The sequence below is a fragment of the Rhinopithecus bieti genome, unplaced genomic scaffold (assembly GCF_001698545.2).
Source record: "Rhinopithecus bieti isolate Rb0 unplaced genomic scaffold, ASM169854v2 scaffold_27206, whole genome shotgun sequence".
Lineage (NCBI taxonomy): Eukaryota > Metazoa > Chordata > Mammalia > Primates > Cercopithecidae > Rhinopithecus > Rhinopithecus bieti.
Window position 1 is genome coordinate 736,141 of NW_016812263.1, and position 26,791 is coordinate 762,931.

Below are 26,791 nucleotides of genomic sequence, written 5' to 3' on the forward strand. Positions count from 1 at the left end.
AAAAAAAAAAAAAAAAAAAAAAAAAAAAAAAATGCTACCAGAGACTGGGTAATTTATAAAAGAAAGAGGTTTAGTTGACTCACAGTTCCGCATGGCTGGAATTTACAATTCCAGCTATTGTAATTTACAATCATTGTGAAAGGTGAAGAGGAATCAAGGCACATCTTACATGGTGACAAGAGAGACAGAGAGGAAGGGGGGGAGCTGCCAAACACTTTTAAAACCATCAGCTCTCATGAGAACTCCCTCACTATCATGAGAACAGCATGAGGGAAACCACTCCCCATGATCTGGTCACCTCCCACCAGTTCCTTTCCTTGACACGTGGGGATTACAACTGAGATGAGATTTGGGTGGGGACACTGAGCCAAACCATATTATTGTGTGATTAGAGTTTATTTTTAGTTTATAATTGTATTTGTTAATTCTGTTTTAAATAAATGCTATAATTTTAGGCTAATTTTATATTTATATTTATATTAATAGATGTTGCTTACATTAGTAATCTTTCCCCATTAGAAGATAAATGTATCATCTATCAATAATGATGTATTTATCACTTCTTTTCCAATCCTTTTAATTATTGCCTACTTATCTTTCTTTTAATATTGAACAGGACTCTCAGTACTATGTTAAATAGTAGCATTGATAATGGGCATTCCTGTTTTGTTCTGGAATCTAAAAGGAATGTAACAAAATTTTGTCCATATATTTGCTTTATACATTTGATTTATAACCTTTGCCAAATTACATATTTTTTTTCTACTTAGAATTGGCTAAAAAATTAAGTAAAAAAATTATTGTTAATCTCTATCAAAAGTTTTTTTTTTTTTCTTTTTTCCAATTAGAATAATAGCTAGGTTTAATTCTATGTAGTCGCTGGTAAATTACATTTATCAGTTCTTTTTTTAAAATTTTATTGGAATATAATTCATGTACTATACAATTTACTTGTTTAAATTGTACAATTCAATGGCTTTAATATGTTCACAGAGTTATAGATTCCTTTGTTACTGAACTATACTAGCTTTCTGGGATAAATCCTTACTTAATCAAATTATTATTTGTCATGTTTCATGCAGATTTTATTCAACTATTAACTATTTATCAATTGATATGTAATGCAAAACTCAAAATTGTGATAAATTAAACTCACTTCTGCATCTGTCTTCCAGATCATGAAACAACATTCTCAGAACCCCAGAAGCCCTTATTCTCTTCCTGTTATTTCCCTTTCCCTCAGAGAAACCACTATGTTGACTAGAGATTTCTTTTGCCCATAATTTCTTTATATAAATGAAATCATAAAACGTATATTTTTGTGCCTCACTTTTTTTTTTCAACCCTTATATTTTGAGATGGATCCATTTGTATGCAGTTAAAGTTTACTAATTCTCATTCCTGTCTGAAATTCCATTTGCATAAATGTACTATAATTTAATTACTCATTCAGCAGTAGGAAGAAATTTGGAATGTTTCCAACTTGTGACGATTAATAGTGCTGCTGTGAACATACTTGTCAGTGTATTTTAAAAATGCAAGTATACCTTTCTGTAGGGGCTGTGCTAGGAGCAGTATTGATGAGTTATAAGATACATTACGCTCAGCCTTTGCAGATTTTGCCAAACAGTTTTACAATATTTGCCTCTGTTAGCTATTTTCTTTTTTTTTTTCTTTCTTTCTTTTTTTTTTTTTTTTTCTTTTTTTGAGACAGACTCTTGCTCTGTCACCCAGGCTAGAGTGTGGTGGCATGATCTTGGCTCACTGCAACCTCTGCCTCTCAAGTTCAAGTGATTCTCACTTGTAATTGGGAGGTAAATTATGAGAACACATGGACACATAGAGGGGAACAACAAACACTAGGGCATTTCAGAGGGTGGAGGGTCGGAAGAGGGAGAGGATCAGAAAAAAATAACTAATGAGTACTAGGCTTAATATCTGGTGATGAAATAATCTGTATGACAAACCCCCATGACACAAATTTACCTGTGTAACAAAACTGTACTTGTACCCCTGAACTTAAAATAAAAGTTAAAAAAAAAAAAAAAAAAAGAAATAGGAGCTATGTCTAATGATGAGAGTGAAGGAGAAGTAGAGAAGAGCAGAGATTTAAAAAAATCTTCATGGAATTCAGATCACTCCTTCTAGTTATTTCTGGGGTCCAGCCACATCTTTGTCTTTGTATCTTATTATGCATATAACAAATTCCCTTTTAGCTTAAACTAAAAAAAAAAAAAAAAAAAAAAGAAATCTTCTTATAGGCTAATACATGATCTATTTTTGTGAATCTTTCATATTTCTTCAAAATGCATATTACCTCTCTTATGAATGTGGTGTTACAGTGTTATATATAGTTACTGTATTCTTCACTTATTCTTTTGCTACTTGTACTATCAGCTCCCAGGAATAATGTATTAAAATAGCCAACTAGGAGAAATAGGAACACTTTTACACTGCTGGTGGGAGTGTAAGTTAGTTCAACTATTGTGAATGACAGTGTGGTGATTCCTCAAGGATCTAGAACCAGGAATATCATTTGACCCCACAATCTCAGTACTGGATATAGACCCAAAGGTTTATAAATCATTCTATCATAAAGACATATGAATACGTATGTTTATTGCAGCACTAATTACAATAGCAAAGACTTGGAACCAACCCAAATGCCCATCAATAATAGACTGGATAAAGAAAATGTGGCACATACACATCATGGAATACTATGCAGCCATGAAAAAGAATGAGTTCGTGTCCTTTGCAGGGACATGGCTGAAGCTGGAAAACATCATTTTCAGCAAACTAACACAGGAACAGAAAACCAAATACCACATGTTCTCACTCATAAATGGGAGTTGAACAATAAGAACACACAGACACAGAGAGGGGAATATCACACACCAGGGCCTGTCAGGAGGTGGGGGGCAAGGGGAGGGAGAGCATTATGACAAATACTGAATGCATGTGGGGCTTAAAGCATAGGTGAGGGGTTGATGGGTGTCGCAAACCACCATGACACAGGTATACCTATGTAACAAACCTGCATGTTCTGCACCTGTCTCACAGAACTTACATTTAAAAAATAGCCAACTAAAGTTATTGATTCATTTAGACTTTCCTAAATTAATCATCCAGTTATTGCTTAGATTTTGTGATATTCAATACATATGCATTTTAAGTGGATGTAGTTTCTCTCTATTATGACTCTCATCTGAATTTAACACCATTTTTTGCTCCTTTACATTTGCAAACTTCCTTATTATGCAAATTGTCAAAAATACACAGAAGTAGGGAGAAAATAAGTTCCCTGCATCCATAAGCTACCTTCAGCAACTATTGTTTCAAAAGTTTATATTCTACTTTTTTTATTCTAAAAATTATCTCATTTCAACCTTTAATGTTTGTCTTAACAGATAAAAATGTCTTTAAATATACAATTAGCTGCTTATATTTCTTCACCTAAAACATATTTTGTCAGAATTAACTATTTTTTGCTCATTTTTGCTATGTATTTCTTTCCTTTAAATAATAGCCTTTATTATTTAGAGTCGTTTTAGATTTGCAGCAAAATTTAGTAGAAAGTATGAAGATTTTCCACTATCCCCACACATGCATAGGCTCTTCCCACTATCAAAATTCTCTACCACCATGGTACATTTATTACAATCAATAAGCCTACATTGACACATCATTATTACCAAAGTCCATAGTGTGCATTAGGATGTATTCTTGGTATTGTATATATTCTATGTGTCTGGACAAATGTATAATGGCATGGAGCCACTCTCCTAGTATCATAAGAATAGTTTCACTGGCCTACAAATCCTCTGTGCTCTGCTTCAATTTCATTTAGCTCTGCTCTGATCTTGGTTATTTGCTTTCTTTTGCTGGGCTTGGGTTTGGCTTGTTCTAGTTTCTCTAGTTCCTTGAGGTTTGACCTTAGATTGTCTGTTTGTGCTGTTTCAGACTTTTTAATGTAGGCGTTTAGGGCTATGAAATTTCCTCTTAGTATGACCTTTGCTGTGTCCCAGAGGTTTTGATGGGTTGTGTCACTATTGTCATTCAGTTTGATGAATTTTTTAAATCTCCATCCTTTGTTTTTGACCCAATAATCATTCAGGAGCAGGTTATTTAGTTTCCGTGTATTTGCATAGTTTTGAAGGTTCCTTTTGGAGTTGATTTTCAGTTTTATTCCAATGTGGTCTGGGAGAGTGCTTGATATATTCTCAATTTTCTTAAATTTATTGAGGCTCATTTTGTGGCCTATCATATGATCTATCTTGGAGAAGGTTCCATGTGTTGTTGAATAGAATGTATATTCTGTGGTTGCTAGATGGAATATTCTGTATATATCTGTTAAGCCCATTTGTTGCTGGGTATAAATCGATTATTTATTTGTTGACTTTCTGTCTTGATGACCTGTCTAGTGCTTTAAGTGGAGTACTGAAGTCCCCCACTATTATTGTGTTGCTGTCTATCTCATTTCTTAGGTCTATTAGTAATTGTTTTATACATTTGGGAGCTCCAGTGTTTGGTGCATATATGTTTAGAACTGTGATACTTTCCTGTTGGACAAGGCTGTTTATCATTACATAATGTCCCTCTTTGTCTTTTTTAACTGCTATTGCTTTAAAGTTTGTTTTGTCTGATATAAGAATAGCTAGCTACTCCTGCTCACTTTTGGTATCCATTTGCCTGAAATGTCTTTTTCCACCCCTTTACCTTAAGTTTGTGCGAGTCCTTATGTGTTAGGTGAGTCTCTTGAAGGCAGCAGATGGTTGGTGAATTCTTATCCATTCTGCCATACTGTATCTTTTAAGTATTGCATTTAGGCAATTTACATTCAATGTCAGTATTGAGATGTGAAGTACCATTTGTTTATTGTGCTATTCATTGCCTGTATACCTTGGTTTTTTGTTTTGGTTTTTTAAATTGTATTTTTTCTAGGTCCTGGAAAATTTATGCTTTAAAAAGGTTCTGTTTTGATGTGTTTCCAGGATTTGTTTCAAGATGTAGAGCTCGTTTTAGCAGTTCTTGTGGTAGTGGCTTGGTAGTGGCAAATTCTCTGAGCATTTGTTTGTCTGAAAAATACTGCATACTTCATATATGAAGCTTAGTTTACCTAGATACAAAATTCTTGGCTGTTTTGTTTGAGGAGCCTGATGATAGGGCTCCAATCCTTTCTAGCTTGTAGGGCTTCAACTGAGAAATCTGCTGTTTATCTAATAGGCTTTTTTTTTTTTTTTTTTTTTTTTTTAATAGGTTACCTGGTGCTTTTGTCTCACAGTTCTTAAGATTCTTTCTTTCATCTTAACTTTAGATAAACTGATGACAAAGTGCCTAGATAATGATCTTTTTTGCAATGAATTTCCCAGGTGTTCTGTTTCTTATATTTGGATGTCTAGGTCTCTAGCAAGGCCAGGGAAGTTTTTCTTGATAATTTTCTCGAATATGTTCTCCAAATTTTAGATTTTTCTTCTTCCTCAGGAGCACCAATTATTCTTCGGTTTGATTCTTTAACATAATCCAAGACTTCTTGGGGGCTTCTTTCATGTTTTCTTATTTTTTTTTCTTTGTCTTTGTTGGATTGGGTTAGTTCAAAGACCTTTTCTTTGAGCTTTGAATTTCTTTCTTCTACTTGTTCAATTCTATTGCTGAGACTTTCCAGATAATTTTGCATTTCTATAAGTGTGTCCATTGTTTCCTGAAGTTTTTATTGTTTATCATTTATGCCGTCTATTTCCTTGAATATTTCTCCTTTCACTTATTGTATCATTTTTTGAATTTCCTTACATTGTGCTTTGCCTTTCTCTGGTGTCTCCCTGATTAGCTTAAAAACTAACCTCCTGAATTCTTTTTTAGGTAAATCAGGGATTTCTTCTTGGTTCAGGTCCATTCCTGGTGAACGAGTGTGATTTTTTGGAGGTGTTAAAGAACCTTGTTTTGTTATATTACCAGAGATGGTTGCTGGTTCCTTCTCACTTGGGTCAGAGGAGAGGGCTAGAGCTGAAGACTGTTGTTCAGATTCTTTTGTCCCACAGGATGTCACCTTGATGTAGTACTCTCCCCCTTTTCCTATGGGTATGGCTTCCTGAAAGCTGAGCTGCAGAAATTCTCTCTCTTCTGGATCTAGCCACCCAGCAAGTCTACCAGGTTCTGTGCTGATCCTGGGGATTGTCTGCACAGAGTCCTGTGATATGATCTGTCTGTGGGTCTCTCTACCACAGATACCAGGAACTGTTCTGGTGGAGGTGGCAGTGGTGTGAAAAGGACTCCATGAGGGTTCTTAGCTTTGGTGGTTTAATGCACTATTTTTGTGCTGATTGTCCCCCTGCCAGGAGCTGGAGCTTTCTCGAAAGCATCAGCTGTGGTAGTATGGAGAGGAACCAGTGGTGGGCAGGGTCCTAGAACTCCCAAGAGTATATGCCCTTTGTCTCTAGTTACCAGGGTGGGGAGGGAAGGACCATCAGGCGGGAGCAGGGCTAGGCATATCTGAGCTCAGACTCTCCTTGGGCAGGTCTTGCTGCAGCTGCTATGGGGAATAGGGGTAAGGTTACCAGGTCAACGGAGTTATATTCCTAGGAGGATTATGACTGTTTCTACTGTGTCATGCTGGTTGTCAGGAAAGTGGGGGAAAGCTGGCAGTCACAGGCCTCACCCAGCTCCCATGAAATACGAAGGGCCGTCTCACTCCCACCATGCCCCGCCCCCAACAGCACCCAGTCTGTTTCCAGTCAGTGGGCGAGCTGGGCTGAGAATTTGCCCCAGGCTACCCACATCCCAGCTGCAAAACCAAATATGGCTTTCTTTCTTCCCCTGCCTGCGGAATCTGTACACTGAATTCACTCCCTCCCCTGAGTTCTGGCTAGGGGGCTTCTCGATCAATTCAAATTGTTACAAAGCTCAGCTGGAGATTTCCTTCTCCCTGTGGCTTTTTTTCCGGTGCCTCTGGCTGCCCTCCGGAAGGACCCCTGTGAGGCCAGGCAAAAACAGCTTGCTAGGGAACCCAATGAGCTTCCAGGCCTTTTTCTGCTGCTTTTTCTACCTCTATATTTCACTCGGTTCTCTAAATTGACTCAGCTCCAAGTAACATCAAAATCTTCTCCCATAATCTAGGCCCTCAGTTTCTTCAGTGGAGGGGTGTGTTCGAGGGTGGATGATCCCCCTTTCCCACTTCCACATTTTGGGCCCTCACAGTATTTGGGGTGTCTCCCGGGTCCTGCAGGATCAATCCACTTCCTTCAGGGGCTCTCTCAGACTTGCTGATTTGTTTCTGCATTCATTCTGGAGCAAAAATTCATGATGCAGGCCTCCACACACTGCTCTGCGCATCCGAGTTGGAGCTGCAATCTAATCCTGCCTCCTGTCCATCGTGATCCCCGTGGACCCTTTGCTCAGTATTTTTAATATATATTTGTCTTCTTTATTTCTGTATCTTTTTGCTTTATGTTCATTTTTTATTCATAACTTGCTAGAATTTTTTAAGCCCATCTGAATTCTTTGTCTTAATTAATGAATTGAATATTTTATTTTTCCCTTTGTTCTACATATCATATTAGGTCATGTTTCCATTCCCTTGTTTCATATTTGATACACACAATCCACCCTCATTCCTTTCTTTTGTTCTGCTTTTCCTGGATAAAATAGTTCTCTTCAATTAGTTTAAATGACATTATTATTTTATTTCTATAGTGGTTATCCTTAAGACATATATGTATTCACGGTTATGATTTCTTACACTTATGAGGAGTGTTTTTTTGGTAGCCCAAATGAAGTAATAATTTTTAAGTGTTTTGTGTGAAAATTATTTGTTATTTTAAAGACTATTAGTGTAATCTTACAAGCTTATCAGTAAAGTCAGAAAACTTGACATTTCTCAACACAGTGTCTCTCTATATTATTTGAGTACCATATTTGTAGGACATTATATTATTTATTTGCGAATATTAAATATTCTTCATGTGTGTCCCAAATTGGCAAGAAATATGTGTCTGTAAAATAAATTTAAAAAATGTTTCTATAAAGCAAAATTAAAGACAAAATCCACCTTACTATTTAATAAATTATACTCCAATACAGCTAAACATATAGATAAGTATTTTTAAATAATCAGATGGCAATTGGGAACTTTAAAATAAGTAGTTATTTGTGGTAATAACATTTATCTCAATCCACTAAAACCTAAATTAAATCACAATAAAGCTTAGCAATATAATTGTGTCAAATTGGGTGGGACACATTCTTTTCTTTCATAAATGAAATTACTGCATACTTACAGTGTAAAATACATCTACTGAACATTTCTGAAAATATTGCATCTTAGATTTTCTTTAGTCCCATTTTATATATAAAATTTACCATATTTGGGGTTTAAAAACAAAATTTGCACACAAACCAGTAGTTTTTATAATCATAGAATGCTAATGTTTGTGTTTTATTATAATACAACCAAAATATACATTTAACAATTTTTAATTATTTCGTCTACAAGACTACATTTCTTTTAAAATAGCAAAATTATAAATTCAAAATTGATTGCTAACCACTCACAATACTAGAATTAAATTACATGATTAACTATGGCATCTGACAGATTTTGCCCTTTTCCAAAAATCATCTATCTCAAACAATTCCCATAAATACTTTATACTACAAAATATTTAAATGAGAGGTATAAGTCATGTGTACGATCCCGTCTTTGCACTCGTAATGTATGGAATCTGGGAATCTTAGATTTCATTTGTTTTACCTCACTTCTAAGATGAATTATTTAAAATTGTGATCATTTATGATGATAAAAATACATCTCCTATAAAAACACTTCAAATATCTTTCTTTTCTTTTTTTTGGTTTGTTTCTAAATTATCCATTCCCAATAAGGCTAACCAATTCCAACATGTTTTGAAGAAAATGTGACATTCTAAAGGGAGGCTATTTCAGTTTTGATTTCCCCTTGCATTATATAAATAAATATGAAATATAACATTTAAGTTTAAGAAAATCAGTATTTAATGAATGCCCTTTTTATTATTTTGTGGACAGTTGAATGATACCAAGTTGTTCTTGGAAATTTAATTTTGATAATGAAAAGTAAAAAGTGACCACTGATAACTTATTGTTTAGCTGAGTCTGTAAAATTCAGCAGGAACAAAACATACTAGAATATGAAGAACCAAAATATGAACCAAAAGCAAAATTCAAGAGTAAGACCATTTTGTAGCCAGCATATTGTAAAGAGCATTATTTTAGCCAACAGAATGATGAGACTTTATGAATTTTAATTCTTCCACTACTGTTGTGCCTTTTGCAAATTACTAAATTTCTCTATGACTACTTTTCCATTTCTCAAGTAATTTGGTTGGTTTCCAAAAGTGTTTATTCAATAATTTGGATGTAGTGTTTTGAGCTCTCTGAAAAAAAGGACTCTACATAAATTAATTAGACTATTCATTTCTAAATAAAATCTTCAAATTTACAATAAATTGAATGTAAATGAATGCAGACATGCAGGATTCTATTTAGCAACATAAATTGCTGAAATGAAATTCAGAAAATTCAGAAAAGAACACACAAGGCAGTCAAAGACAGAAGTATTAGAGACAAGAAAAATTCAAAAACATGAGTAAACAGGCATTTTAAGATCCCCTCCATAGAGAATCAGTTTCTTAGAATATTTGAAACCATTAATTGTACCTTTCTTTTCATTATTTTAAGGCAAATTTGATGACAGTCATTGATGAGGAAGTATATATGTGTGTTTGTTGATTTAATATATTACATATTCTCTCTAAATGTCTACACAACTAAAAAGCTAAGAAAAAAAGTTTAGATTATCTTTTTTTTTTTTTTTTTTTTTTTTTTTTTGAGACGGAGTCTCACTCTGTCGCCCACGGCTGGAGTACAGTGGCCGGTTCTCAACTCCAAGCAAGCTCCGCCTCCCGGGTTTACGCCATTCTCCTGCCTCAGCCTCCCGAGTAGCTGGGACTACAGGCGCCCGCCACCTCGCCCGGCTAGTTTTTTGTATTTTTTAGTAGAGACGGGGTTTCACCGTGTTAGCCAGGATGGTCTCGATTTCCTGACCTCGTGATCCGCCCATCTCGGCCTCCCAAAGTGCTGGGATTACAGGCTTGAGCCACCGCGCCCGGCAGATATTCTTTGTCTTTGAAAATACACATAAATATTTGTCCTCTATGTTGTTTTTTATTGTGTGAAATTTTATTTTACTAATAATATTTTTAATATATTTTAACTAATTATCATAAATTAAGAGTATTGTATCCAAAGCAGCCAGAATATTAGAGGTGGTCATAAAATAAGTTTCCCAAATTTTGTTTGAATAACTAGGATTAGAAAGAAGTAATTAAAAAATGGTTTGGACATTCAAATTTGGATAGAAATAAAATTTATTTTCCTAAGTCAATCCTAACATTTGAGCTTCATGTAATTTTACCGAAGTCATTCATATTTACTGTTGGACCCACAAATATTTTGAATTTTTTTTTAAATTAAAATGTTCCCACTTAATTGCTTTGAGCTCGCTATGAGTTCCTGGAACATTTTGTCCAAGCAAATCTATAATTACAAACACTGTTGTTATGCTATTCAATTAGAAGTGTGGTCATGCCACACAGTTCTTCTGAATTACTTTTTAAATGAGTGATTTGTTCTGGTTCACTTTTATTAAAATTATTCCTTAGCTTTTCCTTACAGTGAAACACCTATAAATATTCATCAGTATAATATCAAAAGGGAATACTCAATCTCATATATCAGTTTGACCAGTTTGACTAGTTTGAGATAGGTAACCAATGCAAATAAAATAAATATAACAGAGAGATACTGCTCTCAACATAAAGCCACAGATCTTGCATTACGTTGCCCTCTAATCACACGGATTTCTCACAGACTTTTCTTTCAAGATATGTAGAATGCATGAGAAACGAGCAATGTCTGTTATTTAGTTTTCTGAAAAGCTGCCTTCCATGTGAGGAAGTGACTAATTTTTCATTTCACACTATAAAGGGCGTGAAAAGGCAAAACTGAAGAAGGGTAAGGGTTCTGTGTTACAAGAAGGAAAGGTGAGTTCTGCTTAAACAGACAGGAAACACACCATACATAGTCAGAGGGAAAGTCAAATTGAAAACATTTGAAAGTACTAACAAAATATGAAAGATGTTTATGTTAATAGTGTGAGTTTGATTCTTTTTACACGTGGCAGGCTTATTTATTATTAAATTACTAAAACAATAATACTATCATTACAACAGATTAACTCAGCAATGCGAAAAGGTTGCGTGAAGAAATAATGTCAAAGAGTTAATTTAACCCTTTCCGTTGTCAAAATTTTATACTTGTTCTGCTATTCAACAAATATATATCCCCACTCCCCAGCAATGTCATTTTCATAATTCTCTTTGTGTTATATATTGTTTTCTCCTATTCACTGAAACATAATCACAAAATCCAATATACAGGAAAGAAAAAAGGCAGTAAAAGAAATAATATACAGAGAATGATAAATATTTTGAGAGAAAATATATATTGAAATATCATTGGTTATAAATAAAATATGTCTACCCTTCCTATGATTCTTCAGAAAAATTTATTTTTTCCTCAGACTTTTGCTAGCAGTTTGTTATAATCTAGATTTTTTTTAACAGATGAATTACAAATTGGCAGCTACTTATACTCTAGTGAAAAGAGCTCCATTACATTACTCTCACTTTATTTGTGATTGTTCTTCCTTTTCATGGGGATATGAGTTTTCCCCAAAGACAGAATTTATGGCTGTCTTTCTTTCTGTCTTCTAACAAATCCCATCTGCATGCCTTCCCATCAGGATGCATTATATATCATTATGTTTTCCTTGTTTTATTAAAATATTTTCCCATATCTTATTAAAATATTTATTAGGCATTCTGTCCCTGTAGAGCTTAGCATATATTCTAAAAACACATAACTAAGCACCAACTTCTCTCTATGAACCTGTTACTCCTGACTCGTCAATAGAAATCCTGGGGGAAACATTAATGCCCTTCAGTAAATCAATGTTGTAGTACACTAAATTTAACCCCGGTGGCCACAAAGAAATAATGCACCTCTCCAAACTCCTATACCATTCTCCAGGAGCGAATGGCTCACTGGGAAAGTTCCTGTTGATAATGGAAGTAGTCTTAATTTGTGTCTGACCTCTAATTCTCTACCACAAGGTAGCTGGTTCTCAATAGGAATGATATATCTGTTCATAAGAACGTAGCACAACTGCATGGTAAATTCCATGCTTAATGGACATTTGAGGGAATAAAGCACCTTATATACTATCAACTTTGGTGCTTACTTAGCTCAATTATTTACATGACAATAAATTCCAAAACTCAAAACATGGAACATTTACAAACGTAAAGCCCCTATTTTTAGGATAATTCTTATACTTTGCTGGTGCAAGATTTGTTCTTGGAAAACTGGTTCAAATGATTTTTTTGCCCTTTCTTATATTCACCACATATTGTCTTAATCAGATTATTGTCTTGTGCCTTAGCAAAACTCCATGAGAAGCATTTATGAATTATTATAAGGGATATACAAAACAGCAGACAGTGTTTTTGTAGGTAAATAATTCTTTTCTTTAAATTAAGTAGAAAACTACGTGGCCACAGCTCTAGGGAGCTCATCCAGGTCTCTGTGATGTCTTCTATTTCTTTTCTTCTTCATTTCCTGCATGTGCTTCCACTTTGGGCCCCCCTTGTTTCGCTGTCTCCGCTTCTCCCTGTGCCACATCTGTTCGCAGTACTGGTCAAGGCTGAAGTTCGGGCTGCTAAGGATTTGGATGTAGTCTTTGTATCTCAACCGTGACTCAGCCAATAGATCCTTGACCTGCCCCTCCTCATGCTCTGCCCTCTGGGTATTTTCCATCTGTTCATTCTCAATGACATTCAAAGTCAGCTTCACTATGGTGTGGATGAAAGTGTGCTCCTGTGCTTTGCAGTAATACATCCCAGAATCCTTCTTCTGCAAACTTCGAATCAGTAGCCCATATTCCGTTTTGATGATTCTTTCATCAGGCTTCAACTGCAGAATTGGAAAAATATAGGTAATAAATTAAAAACAGAGAGAGCTAAGAGCAAATGAAAACAGGCTACATAGTTTTACTTAGATGAACCTAAAAGACATATTCACTGTCTCTTTGTCTCCGTCATCAAGCATAATATTGTCAGTCATAGTTTAAAAGGGTAAACAAATTTAACTAAAGTAATCGCCCCCAAACTCTATCCTTAATTTTTCACATTTGTATCTTAGTAAGTCTAACAACCTTTGGAATACAGTTATTTTTTTATTTTTTTTCTCCCAATTTACAGATAGGAATGAAAAACTGGAAACCATCAAGTGACCTTCTTTACAGAGATTTCATATACAAATTACTATACCAAGATCATAAATTAGCACCTGAAATGTGGAGCAAGAATGCAACATTTACAATTATTGTATAGAGAACGAGCTTCAGTACATGCTACTACCTATAATGTAGAATAGAACAATAATTCCAAGTGGAATTTACTATTTTCCAGATATCACCAAATAAGTTATGTGAGTAGCATATGAAAGCTGTAAATGATGACTTCTTTAAAGTCAAACCCAAAGGTATGGGTATAGTCTTTTGGAAGTTAGAGCTGTAATTGAGTAGGACCCTAGTCAGAAGGTTAGCAACATTGAAAGCTGAATTTCCCTCTTTACTGTGGATTGAATTTTCATACTGTATGTATACATGATACTTTCAACTGTCATTTGTGGAAATATTTGCCATGCCTTCGTATACTATGACATGGTAATGTGATTTCAAGTGTGAGAAAGCCCAATGAACACAAAGAACTTCCACTGAAATGTGATGCTCTCCAGCCTTTGAAGCAATATTACTAAAAGACAATTCTAATATTAAGCTTGCCTGGCTCATGATATGGTGTGAATAATGAACCTATCTTCAGTAAAACTAGAGGCATGTTTACCCACTAAAGAGCCCTGCTTAATGTGGAGTATTGTTGAGTGGCTCAGCATTAAGTGGAATAACAAAAACAACAACAGCAGCAACAAAGAAGTCTGGAAGATTTCCCAGTTTACACATCTGCCCCTGTATTGTAGACTTTTAGATGATGGAAATCAAGGAAGCATAAAGATGGTTAAATTAAATTTATTCACAGTGGGTGGATTGTACTCTGCATCTTTATGTGAAAATATGTAGGAAAAAATCTCCCCAATTCTGGAAATATGAGAAAAGGAAAAGAAACATCTCTGGCTACTGGCCCAGTTAACTAACAACAAGTATATGGCAAGCCACCCTCTGTGCCAGAGAAGTGCAGCTGGCGGGGAACCATTTGAGGCCAAAGGCGGGTCACAGCTCAGATCCCTGGTTAATGAGGCTGAATGGTCTCCAGGCCTGCCTTTGCTCTGCACTGAATCCACACCATCAGAGCTTTGTGTGTTTGTTTCTCTTATGTTGCCCATTTGGTAAGCTGGATGTGGTATTCTTTTTCTTATGGATTTATTCTAAAAGCCCAGACATTTAGAAATGCTATTGTAATACAAACTAACTTTGAATTAATTTACATTCTCAGAAACCATAGGAGTCTCAGGCCTAAAATAAATGTGATTTGAATTAGGAGAGTTTTAAATGGCCAATCTTAAACAGAAATGACCATGTCAAATTTAATACACTACGTATAATTATTTTTTTCCCCTTAGATAATTTCACTGTATTTGTTTTTTAATTTAATACATTTTAGGTATCAAAATACTAGCTTCATAACCGAACCTTCTGGTCTCTACTCTGTTTCCTATGATGACTCATTTATCTTCCCCCATTGGTCTCCCATCTATCAAGTTGGTGGTGCAGCATATGGTGTATTTGGGGGATTAAAAGCAAAGCTCTTTGAAGGTTAAAATGTGAAGTATTATTAGCAACATTACATACTACTGCCATGCTGCTTGAGAGGTAATATTTTGAAGCCTTTATTACTGTAATTCTTTTAATAGAAAATGGCCTGAGGTTATTAGCATGACAATCAAAGTGGATATCTCCAGTTCTAGTTCATCTCTAGATTTCCTTTACATAACTGGTACTCTTGCTAATGTTTAAATTACATTTAATGTGGCTTTTGGAGATGGTCACAGCTCTGACTAGGACTTTTGATTGTTCTCTTTAATCTTCTGACAGGAAGAAATTATGACTTGATCTCACACATATTGTGTAACACTTAATCATTGCTTTTGCTATTATCTTTTTGTATCCTGTTTATGTTGTTGTACTTTGAGGTCTGGTCCCCTTCCATCCTTTTCCCTCTAATTCTGTCCCCACAGGACTCAGGATTCCATAAACACCTGGCATTCCATTACGCGGTCATGATCTTTCAACTTTCTTTTCTTCTGTGGAGTGCTGGATTTGTTCTCTGGTTTTTGACCTACAGATATACTTGATTTAATAAATTTTCAGCTTTCTACATCTAACTAATGTCAATTAGACCATTTAACAATTTTTTTCTTGCTGAAATTTCAATAATGTGCTTTTAGTAAACTGGCAGCTCTAATAAAAGACATTTTGAATAGATATATTTACAGAGAATGTTTACAATCTAGAGATAAAAATCTGTGACCCAGAAACTAAGTAGTTGATTAACATTTGCCTACTTTACATTCTCTTTCTCTGTAATGCTTTCATTCTTTGCTGAAACAGGATGCATTATGCAGACTGTATCTCAACAGTGAAATGTCAGCACAGTCAATTTAGAAAATTCAGCTCCTCAACAAAGAGATAATGTAATCTCTGGTCATTGATTTAAACTCTTGGAATTTTCTCCACTCTAGAAGTGATAAGTAAAAACTGCTCAACTTTACAAATTAAAACCACGTTTGAGCTGGGGTTGACTATCCATTTGCCTAATGTGAACAAGGATAATATATCTGGCATTATTAAATGTAGATCTCCACTGAAGGGCAATTCATTTAACATGAGAAGAGTAACATGGAAGGGACAAAGGACATTTAAGTATTAAGCAGCAGGTAAAGGTCAGCGACTTTATCTCTTATAATAGCAGTCTAATGGTAGTTCTTTTACAGATAATTCACCTGTCAGTTCTTCCATAGTAAAAGCACTGCACATGCCTTGGAAGAGGTCAGGGCTCCAAAAATATCCCCTTTCTCTAACAAATATAAAATATTACTAATGGGAAATTAGGATTACAAAATAAATAAAGCTGCTTGTGTGAGAGAACAAATGTCTGCAAAACTGTGGCAAAAATTTTTCTGTATTTAAAAAATACATTGAAAAGTTTTCTTATTTAATTTGGAAGAAAGGAAAAGGAACTGGAATAGAATCATTTGTATACATGTTTTTAAATTTATCAGAGTTTACTTACATGACACTGTATATGATCCATCTATTAATATACCACAAAACCAATAATTAATATATTTAAGCAAACATTAGAAAAAGGAAAACTTGCTAAACCAGATGCTAGAGCAATGACCTCATTATTAAAAAGAAAAATCAAATATATACATACATAAATAACTACTAGATTAATTTACTATCTTTGGGTACATGTAAATATAATATGTAAAATATAAATGTAAAAAATCATAAAATAACTAGAAAAAATATGTAATTGCTGTCTGATTGGGGAAGGAGTCTTTAAGCATAACAGGTGAAATATCACAGAGCCATAAATCAACAGATTTGCCTGTATAAAACAAAATGTGTAGGAAAGTCAGAAATTGTCAGAAACAAAAGAAATGTAAAATAAAATAAATGTATAAATGTATAACATTAAATTATTAATATATGTAATATACAAAGGACTTATTACAATTATTATTAAATAAATATGCCCATATAAAGTAAGCAATGACAGGCAAGACAATTCGCCAAATACAACTGAAGCCAAGAACCAAGACACATAAGAAGGTCAGTTCGCATCCACTAATATGCAAAGAAGTAGATATGAAGGCAATACAGTTTTCATGTTAAACTGGTAAAGATTTTCTTAAATTGTGAATCATAATTTTGCCTCAGGGATTTATAACAGACACTAATACAGTGATTTTTATGTGAAATTAGCAATATGGTGTTGTTTATCAAAATCCATAAAGATAACAAATGTCTTTAACTTATTTTACTTCTAAGATTTTTTCTTAAGAAAATAGTTAGAAAAGCAGAGAAAGGCTCAGATATAACAAAGTTCATTATTATTATTTCAAGCAGGAACATGATCTAGTGAGAGGAACACCTGGAATACCTATGGATAACTACGGCAGGGTGGGATGTGTGGGAGACAGAAAAAGCATGGTATTGACATTAAATGATAATGGAAAATGCTCACAGTGCAGTGGTGAGTGGAAAAAAAAGCTGGAATAGACATCAAAATATTATTTATGCTTATCTACACTTAGTGGTCTCATACTTCTTTTATGTGTTACTATAATTTTAAAATCATTTATATTGCTTTTAGAATAAAAATAAAATAAGATCTACAAGTGGAATAATGCAAATATTTGAATATTTTTAAAATATTATTAACATAAACAGAGAAAATATAGTACAGCCTCGTTTACTTATTCAGATCCCAAAAGTTCAACAGAAGCTTGGGGACTGCCAATTGACTCGCTAGTTACAGCATAAACATCATCAATTTTAAGAACAGTTTTATAAGAAAGTCAGCAGATAACTGACTCATGACCTCCCGTACAGCACCCAACTGTGAAACAGCTCAGTAAGGAAATGTTCTCCTCCTGGCAGAGAATAACCTGGTGACAGCCTCTGTGCCACAGGAGATCACAGTCCCTCCTGCAGGCTGTTTTTGAGTGGAGGAAAGATTCCAAATTGTGACCTTATGGGTAAGAAGCAGAAGGCATCCTGCTGGGAAAAATACTTCAAGTATAATCTGGATATTGCCCTTTTCCTCAGCTCAGGAAGCAGTATTGCATATCTTGGATAATGTGAAAGTCTCTATTTACAAAGATAAATGAAAATACCAGTTGAAATATTACAGTGAAGATACTTTTAAGTAAAATTCAATAAATATTTCTGCTCCATTGAAATTCATGGAGCATGGTACCATTATGAATATATAATATACCTTTAAAAGGTAAATTAAAGTAATGCACAGACTTTTCAAGAAAATGCAAAGTGTGAATACAAACAACCACAGGCAAATGTAAGTATCTAGAGCTGAGAGATGAACTCAAGCAGAGGACCACATATTTTTAAAAATCAGATTAAATTTCCCATGAAGAAAAATCCATTTATTAAAGAATTATATTTAACTGAAAAGCAATTATCAAACTTTATTTGCTATGAAATTCAAAATATTAGTTTGTGACACTTAAGATTAAAACATCGCCACATAATAAAAAAATCTGCAAGTTAAAAAATTTCAGTATCGTTCTTTCAATATTTCTAGTAAATGCCTTGTATTTTGAAATTAAATAATCATTTCTGTATCAAATAATATCTCAATATAAATGTGAAAAATTGAACCCTTAAAATAAATATTCAGTGTAAACATGAATCTGCCATAGTCTTAGGACTTATAGAAGTCAGGAATGATGATGTATCTAGTTTTATTGGTGAAATTTGACTTAACAAAACGTGAAGTTATTCTTTTATTTATATATTAAGTATGTAAAGAGTTAACACTTAGAAAAAGTTATTCTTGTAGCTCTTAGATGAAGAGAATGATGTTAAACTCTTCATGTAACAGTAGAACTATATCTTTAAATCAATTTCTTATGATAAAATTTGATTTTTTTACTTGAAGTTTTCTTAACCTCAGCATCTTTGACATTTGGAGTGACATAGTTTTTTACTGTGAGGGACTGTGCATTGTAGAATTTTTAGAATCATCTCTGACCTCTACCCAGTACACACCAGGGGCACCCACTTGGCCACCCACCCACCCAGCTGTGATGTTCAAAAATGTCTCCAGACATAGCCCAATGTTGGCACTCTGGAAACAAAATTACCGGAGGTTGAGATCCACTGTTCTGTACTAATGTTTGACTTAATTACATGTACTATTTTAAATGTTTATAGACTTGTCAATAAGGCTGATATTTTAGGGAAATTTGATCTACTTATATAAGAGAGAAACTAAGTGCTAGAGAAGTTACGATCTGCTCATGAATTCTCAGGAGTTAAGCGAAAGGTAGAACTAATATTTTCTAAACACATGATTAGTACTCTTTCCTGATCCACATGTAAAATACCCTCATTAATAGGGTATCTGTAATTTACATGCATATTTTACAGTTGTGAGCGCCTCTTTATTGAAATTCTACATTCTCATATGCATTTTTTCCACTTAATATTATAGTAACTTTTGAATTTATTTTGTTCACTTAGAAAATTGGGGGCTCAGGAACATTACCAAAGGTTTAAGGACCATGTTTCAACTCAAGAGATGTAATTCTGAATCTTGTGTTCTTTCCATTATTCATTACAGTGTCCTTAGTTTAACATGTCTGGATACTTATCTAATTTGCTCATATAATTTGATTAACATAGATATTTCTGTTTTGTTTTTTTTTTTTTTTTTTTTTTTTTAAGACGGAGTCTTGCTCTGTCACTCAGGCTGGAGTACAGTGGCATGATCTCGGCTCACTGCAAGCTCCGCCTCGTGGGTTCATGCCATTCTCCTGCCTCAGTCTCCCCAGTAGCTGGGACTACAGGCACCCACCACCACACCCGGCTAATTTTTTTGTATTTTAGTAGAGACAAGGTTTCACCGAATTAGCCAGGATGGTCTCGATCTCCTAACCTCATGATCCGCCCGCCTCCGCCTCCAAAAGTTCTGGGATTACAGGCATGAGCCGCCGCGCCCGACTAGATATTTCTGTTTTAATACAACCTCAACATGCTTCATTTCATGATCTATATTAAACACAGTGCAAACTAAAATGTAGTCACTGTGCTACTGTGGGAAGAAAAATATGGTGTTCTTGTTATTAGTCAGGGCTTTGTTCCTAAATATAGGCAACCTATGAAATATGGAATTTGGAAAAAAAATGTAAAAGTCTTTAAAAAATTCAGTCTACTTTTAAATATAGTTTATGGAAACATTTGTGTGAAGTTGGCCTATTCTTATCTCAAAGCTATTGTTACTTTTGGTGTTAGTAAGCAAAACTTTTTTTTTAATCAAATAATGATAAAAGTAGCATACAGCACTAAAAGTTGAACATCTCTCAGTCGTACACTATTTCCCTCAAAGTGAGTATTCTTTGATGACAACAGCTTACCTCCTCTCGATGCTCATCCCCTGACCTCTGGATATACCATTTAATAGTTGCTTGTTGGGATTTAGGTATACATTCCAGAAAGGTTGAGTTAAATTCAATGCCAAAAATCACCTTTTCATCAGCAGTTTCATGACTAATGCCTAGAAAGCAAACATGGAATAAGAGATTAACCTTGACCTGATTTTAAAAGCAATGGGAAAACAGACTGATTCAGAACAGATGCCATGGGGAAAGAATCATATATATTATTAAAGAGAAAGGAAATTCATGTTATAATATTGTTACCTGAGACAAATATTACACAATAGATGGATTTTTAAAATTTTATCCCTGTATTGTAATTTTATTCTTTCATCAATATATTAGCTATTTGCACTTGATTTTAAAAAATAATGTTCATAATATCAAACTCTATATATTGAGATTTTTTCTTTGAGCTGAATAAATCTTTTGCATCTTTTAGTGCTTAAATACTTTTTTGTTAATATAAAATATAAACAATTTTGTAGATAGTTCTGGAGGAGCAGTTTGCTTTAATTTAAAGACAATTTCTATCATGAATTGGTCCACAGAGCTGATCAGATAACAGAAAATTTTGATATCAGAAAAGTAAGTTATAGTGATCTACACTTGATAAAATTCTATGATGATGATCATGAGACATATGCACTAATACTCAGTATCTGGGCCTTATCTGTATTAATCTATCATTTTTATGCTTTTTTATACAGAGGGATTTTTTAGCCCAATATACATTTGCTATGAGATAGTTACTGGGATGCTTAAAAGAACAGTGTCTCAGACACCTTATTCTCGTAAATCGATGCACCATCTGAAATACATTCCATCTAGAGTAGCCAAAGGCTGTGTCCCTTGTGTGATCTAAGAGCTCTAGCTCAAATTTGATCAAACAAAAAATGACAGCTGCTCAGCTTAGCCCAAATATGCACTATTTCATCATATATTCAGATATCTCAATTTTACAGGTTGGCTTACTTAGCACTATAGAACATCAACTAGAGTAAGGAAGGTTTAAAAGACCAAGTGAATCCTAAACCTAAGCATACAAATGATCAGCAGTGGCATAAATGCACATATGTTAGTTAGGCCTCTTTTCAATACACTTATTTTGAATTTACTTGTGTTTTACCAGCAAGGATTAAGTCAAGCATGCTGACACCATTATGAATTAACCTCATCTAACCTTCAAAATGTGTGGATTCCATTTAAAATCTGTAGTCAATCAACTATCTCCACCAATTCAACAGATTATAGCTGTGATTTTCACAGTTAATAAATTCCTAATGCACAAAAAGATCACTGGTGCTAGTTATGGAAAAGAAAGACATGCACCATCTTATAATAACAGATACAATTTTCCTGAGAAAAGGATTTTGTCAACAAAGTAGGAGAGGATGCAGGTTAATTTTTGGGATATGGGGCAAGGGCTCAGGAGAAATGCCATCAGACTGACTTGACCAAAGAATTGGTCAATTTAGTAAAAGATAAATTGGTGAAATCAACTGGAAAAGTGATAGCGAGCTCATTATCTGAACTCTGTTTTCAAATTAATAAAAATAATGTCTGACATCTCTACATCAGTTTCACTGAAAATGAATTTATTGTTACTTCCAACAACGTTTGTTTTATTTCTGAATTCTAAGTTTTCCACTTTAAAAGTTTTTAAACGTATATAGATGTATGCATATTATATACACATACACACATACACACACACACATACTATCATACACAAAGGTTCTGCATCCTTAATTCAAAAAATCTGAAATCCAAAATGCTCCAAAATCCAAAACATTTTCAGCACAGACGTGAATCACAAGTGGAAAATTCTACTTGATGGGTTGCAGTCAAAAGGCAGGGACCCAATATACAGTTTAGGTGTGAATAAGAAGATGATTGCTTATTGGTAACATATAAATTCAGTCAGGAATGGTGGTGATGCCATACAACCACAGACTGTCTGCATTGGTGGCTGAGAAAATAACACCTTTACTTTCTTATGGTACAATGCACACACACTTTGTTTCATGCACAATATTATTTAAAATACTATACAAAATTACCTGAAGGCTATGTGTATCAGGTGTATATGAAATACAAATAAATTTTGTGTGCAGATTTGGATCCCATTCCAAGATATTTCATTATGTATATGCAAATATTCCAAAATCTGATAAAATATGGAATCCAAAAACCTTCTGATCCTAGGCATTTCAGATAAGGAATATTCAATTTGTTTTATTCTATCATGATCTAAATTTTAAATGTGTAAAAGTTATATTACAATAGTGTTTGAAATAGTTAAAATAGCTTCTTATGACATGTAAGATAATTGTGGAGTATTTTTTTTTTCCTCCAGATTGCAGTCAAAAAAATTTTTTATAGTAAAATGCCTAGAATACCTCTTTATAATAAATATATAGCTTATCATTGAAGTGCAAGATTGATCTGTTTAATGTTGTTGAACTATTTTTCTGCACGTATTGCTGGTTTTATGTCATCGATAACCATGCAGTTTTGCAGCTTTTAACAATAAAAGCAATAAAGAAGAAAAGAAAAATCTTTGCCCATTATTCAAGACTTGACTTCCTAATAAAATCCAGCACACATTTATGATGGATTAGATACAAGTCAATTAATTTGTAAATATCTTTACAGTCTCTACTCTAACTCCCACAATTGATTCTCTGCCTCTAGCGTCTCATATTCCAATCAATTTTTTATACAGGTGTCAATTACTTTTATTTTAAAAAAACAACTTTTCTGAGCAATATGAAATAGCTCCTAGCACCTATAAAGTAAACATAAAATTAATAGAATCATATAGACACTTTCACAAACTTTACCCAATCTATGTGAGGTCTTTCTGAATTTAATTATTGTTTCTTCATTTACTTTATAAAATCTAACTTTCTCCTGAAGGCATGGCTCAAATGCTATCCATCTGAATATCCCTCTATTTACTTGTCTATTACACAACTGCTATTGTGTGCCTAACTCACTAACATCATTTTAAGTGCTAGGATAATATGACAGGATGAATATGAAATTTACTGCCCTCTAGAAACTTACATTCTATTGACATAGACAAAGTAATCAAGTAAATAAATAAAGAAGTAATATCTGCTACAAAACAATAAAGGAGATTAGAAAATACCAAGGGCAAAAAAAAAAAAAAAAAAAAGTACTTTAAATGGGATGATGAGGAAAGGTCTCTCGGAATAATTAACATGTAACCATAGGATTAGTTGATGTAAAAAGATGGAGCTAAATAAACATCTGAAAAATGAGTTCCTCAGGTACAGAGGACAATGAACGCAAACATACATAAGGCAGCAACCCATTGGTGCTTTTGAAAAAGAGAAAGCTACTAAGTGAATCTAGCATCAGTGATGTGAAGGAGGGTCAGAGAATATACTAGAGATCAGGTCAAGAATAATCTTACATGCCATAGGAAAGCTTTCCGGTTTTTTACCAATTGTTCTAAGAAGCTATTGAAAAATGTTGAGTAAGGGAGTGACATGCTCTGACTGAAGTTTTTAAAAAGATGACTCTGGCTAGTAAGTGGGGTATACAGCTAAGTGGGGTACAGATAGAAGTGGCACAAGTGTGGAGGCAGAAAGACCAGTGAAGCAGCTACTGAAGACTACTGTGCCCTCAGTTAGGCTGGCGTTTGTGGGTGTGATGAGAAGTAGGAAAGCTTGGCCACGGGCCAGAAGGACTAATTGAGAGGTTGGTGATAGGATGGGAAGGAAAGAAAATAATATAAAAGTGACTCCTAGCTGCTTTTTGACATAAGTAGCTGGGTGAATGGTGTGCAATTTGTTAATATAGGAAAGTCTGCAGAACAAATAGGTCTTGAAGAAGATAACAAGAATTCTTTCTCAGACATAAGTTTCAGATGCTAATTAGACCTTCAAGTGGAGCTCTTTAGTAGGCATACAAGTGTCTGTGTCTGGCATGTAAGGGTGAGTTCAGAATTGGACTATGAATTTGGGAGGGAAATAGCCTCTGACAGTGTTGAAATAGACAGTATTAGAGAATGAGTAGATAGAGAATGGGAAAGTGGCTCAGGACACTCCAATATTTAAAAGGTGGGACAAAAAAGGAAGTTAAGGACACTCAGAAGGCACAGTTTGCAAACTAAGAGATAAACCAGAAGGATATGGTACAAAGGCACATATGTATGCTGGAACATCATTTCTCTGAAAACACAACAAAACAACAAAAAAAACTAATTTGTAGTGCTTGCTGATTTTGCTGGTGTAAAAACTCCCAACATGTCTGATTCAAGCTTTCAGTGGTTTAAAATCAGCTCACAAAATTTCAAAATTTTAAGGAACCAACTTAAATGAGGCCACATGAACTGGCTCCAGCACACAAATGCATGGAAGTCAAAGAAAGTGTTTCAAAAAGGAGGGAGTTACAGCTTAAGTAAAAATGAGAACCGAAAATTGGTCATTGGATTTGGCAAGGAGGAAATTGCTGGTGACCTTGACAAGAATGGATTGGATAGAGTGATGATCATGATGATTAGAAAAGACTGTGTGCAGTGGGTTATAGCATGAATAGGATATGGTAAAGTGAAGACAAAAATTGTGAGTGCCTTAGGCAGCAACTATGTTTTGTGTCAGTTTCTTTATAACATTTATCATTGACATAGCATTTATTTTACTTGTTTTGGTATTTATTGTCTGCTCTCTCCCGAACACACTCTTGAATATAAGTATCGTGAATGTACAGATTCTGTTGTTGTTTTCTTTGTTGTTCATTGCTGTATCCTCAATACCTATAATCATCTCTGATACATATCATATGCATGTGTAGAGAATTGCATATGTATCGCACAGTAATGATTGGTAACTAAACCAATGGACATCACAATGAATCACCTACACATTAGAACAAGAACCCAAGCATACTAATCTGAATGAAGGCTTATTTTTCAGAAGAATTAAGTTATAAGTTAAAAATAACTGTTTTTTTTTTTAAATCAAGAAAACACTACCAGACCACCAGTTGTAGATTATGAAATCTGGGTTACTTACATCACTGGTGGGGTGGTCAGTAACATTGTGATGAATGTGCACTTCTTCTACCAGGTTGTGTGTGTGTGTGTGTGTGTGTTTGGTGTGTATGTGTATATATTTTCTATCTTAAGGTAGAGCCTGAGAGTGGAGAGTAACTGAAGCTCTGGAATACATACTTTTATCAATTTTGTTTTTCTCTGTTTTCAGAATCACTCATCAGGCCTCCTCTCTATTCCCCCACACTTGCCTTCTCCTTCAGGCTTTCAAGATCTTCTATTCTATGATTCATTCTTCTAAACAATACAGCCTCTCTTTCACTAAACTCCCCTATCACTAATTGTGCCTTATGACATTTCCCCAAAGATTCATAAGCTCTTTAAGGAGTTTCTTAGTCACATAGTATACCCAGGACAATTACATGCATATGGAAGTTGCTTAATAAATATTTATTGATTAAGTGAATATATGATTTGATAGGTGAATATAAATAAAGTATAAGCTACCTGAAAACTTTTTTCAAATAAGACTTCTGGGAGGTCTATTTGAGTTTACTCTAAATGTGCAAATGTTTTCTGTTATATCCTGTTTTATCTCTAATAGCAGTTTTCAAACTTTATAAGGATGGATATGGTAGTAGAAAGAAACAAAGGCTACAGTTTAGGAATTTTAAAAGACATATGAAACAAATAATGATATAACAAAAGATTATTCAATTAGGCACGTAGACAGGGGTTGATTTATACAATTTCCTGTTGCTCTTCCAGAACACGTGCATTACACAAAATGGAGATATTCCCATATAATAGATGGCTTAAGTCATATAATAAAAGTACACAAAAGAATGGGCTTAGCATTTTAAATCAGAGAAAAAGCATATCACAGCTGTACTTACTGTCTTCGATGTCCCAGCACTGGGTGATCGGGTCACCATATTTTACGTCTTGGCGTCTAGCTCTCCTACGGAAAGGGGATTACACTGATTAGAACCTCAAGCATGATTACCATCATATAGAAAGGCTACATCTAATACTAACAACAGTAGCAGATGCAGCACTATTCTTGTCTTACAGCTCAACTTCAAATGCAAGTCAATATTCCAATCAATCTAACACTGATTTAAAAAACTACTGGTAATGAGGTCCTAATAGAAGAAACCCTGTTCAGACAATGAGATGACATGAATTTTATTTAACTATGCTTCTTTTCTCTGATTTTTTCACAAAGTATTCAACAAAAAAGGTTGAATAAAATACAATCCTGGTTTTATATAATTAAAATGAGGATAGCTACTCTTGTTTTTTTTTTTTTTTTTGAGACGGAGTTTAGCTTTTGCTGCCCAGGCTGGAGAGCAATGGTGCGATCTCGTCTCACTGCAACCTCCGCCTCCCAGGTTCAACTGATTCTCCTGCCTCAGTCTCCCTAGTAGCTGGGATTACAGGCATGTGTCACCACGGCTGGCTATT

General features: G+C 34.3%; 1 protein-coding gene across 1 annotated transcript in view; it reads right to left on the minus strand.

Annotated features, from left to right (window-relative positions):
• Nucleotides 1-12,596: 12,596 nt before the first annotated feature.
• The window catches only part of SEMA3D (semaphorin 3D), a gene marked incomplete at its 5' end in the record, with an annotated part of 86,507 nt that continues 72,312 nt past the window's right edge, over nt 12,597-26,791 (minus strand). Inside the window, 3 exons of the mRNA XM_017895859.1 lie at nt 12,597-13,065; nt 20,278-20,417; nt 26,221-26,285. Of these exons, the coding sequence (XP_017751348.1) occupies nt 12,640-13,065; nt 20,278-20,417; nt 26,221-26,285 (631 nt within the window). The remainder of the gene's footprint in view (nt 13,066-20,277; nt 20,418-26,220; nt 26,286-26,791) is intronic.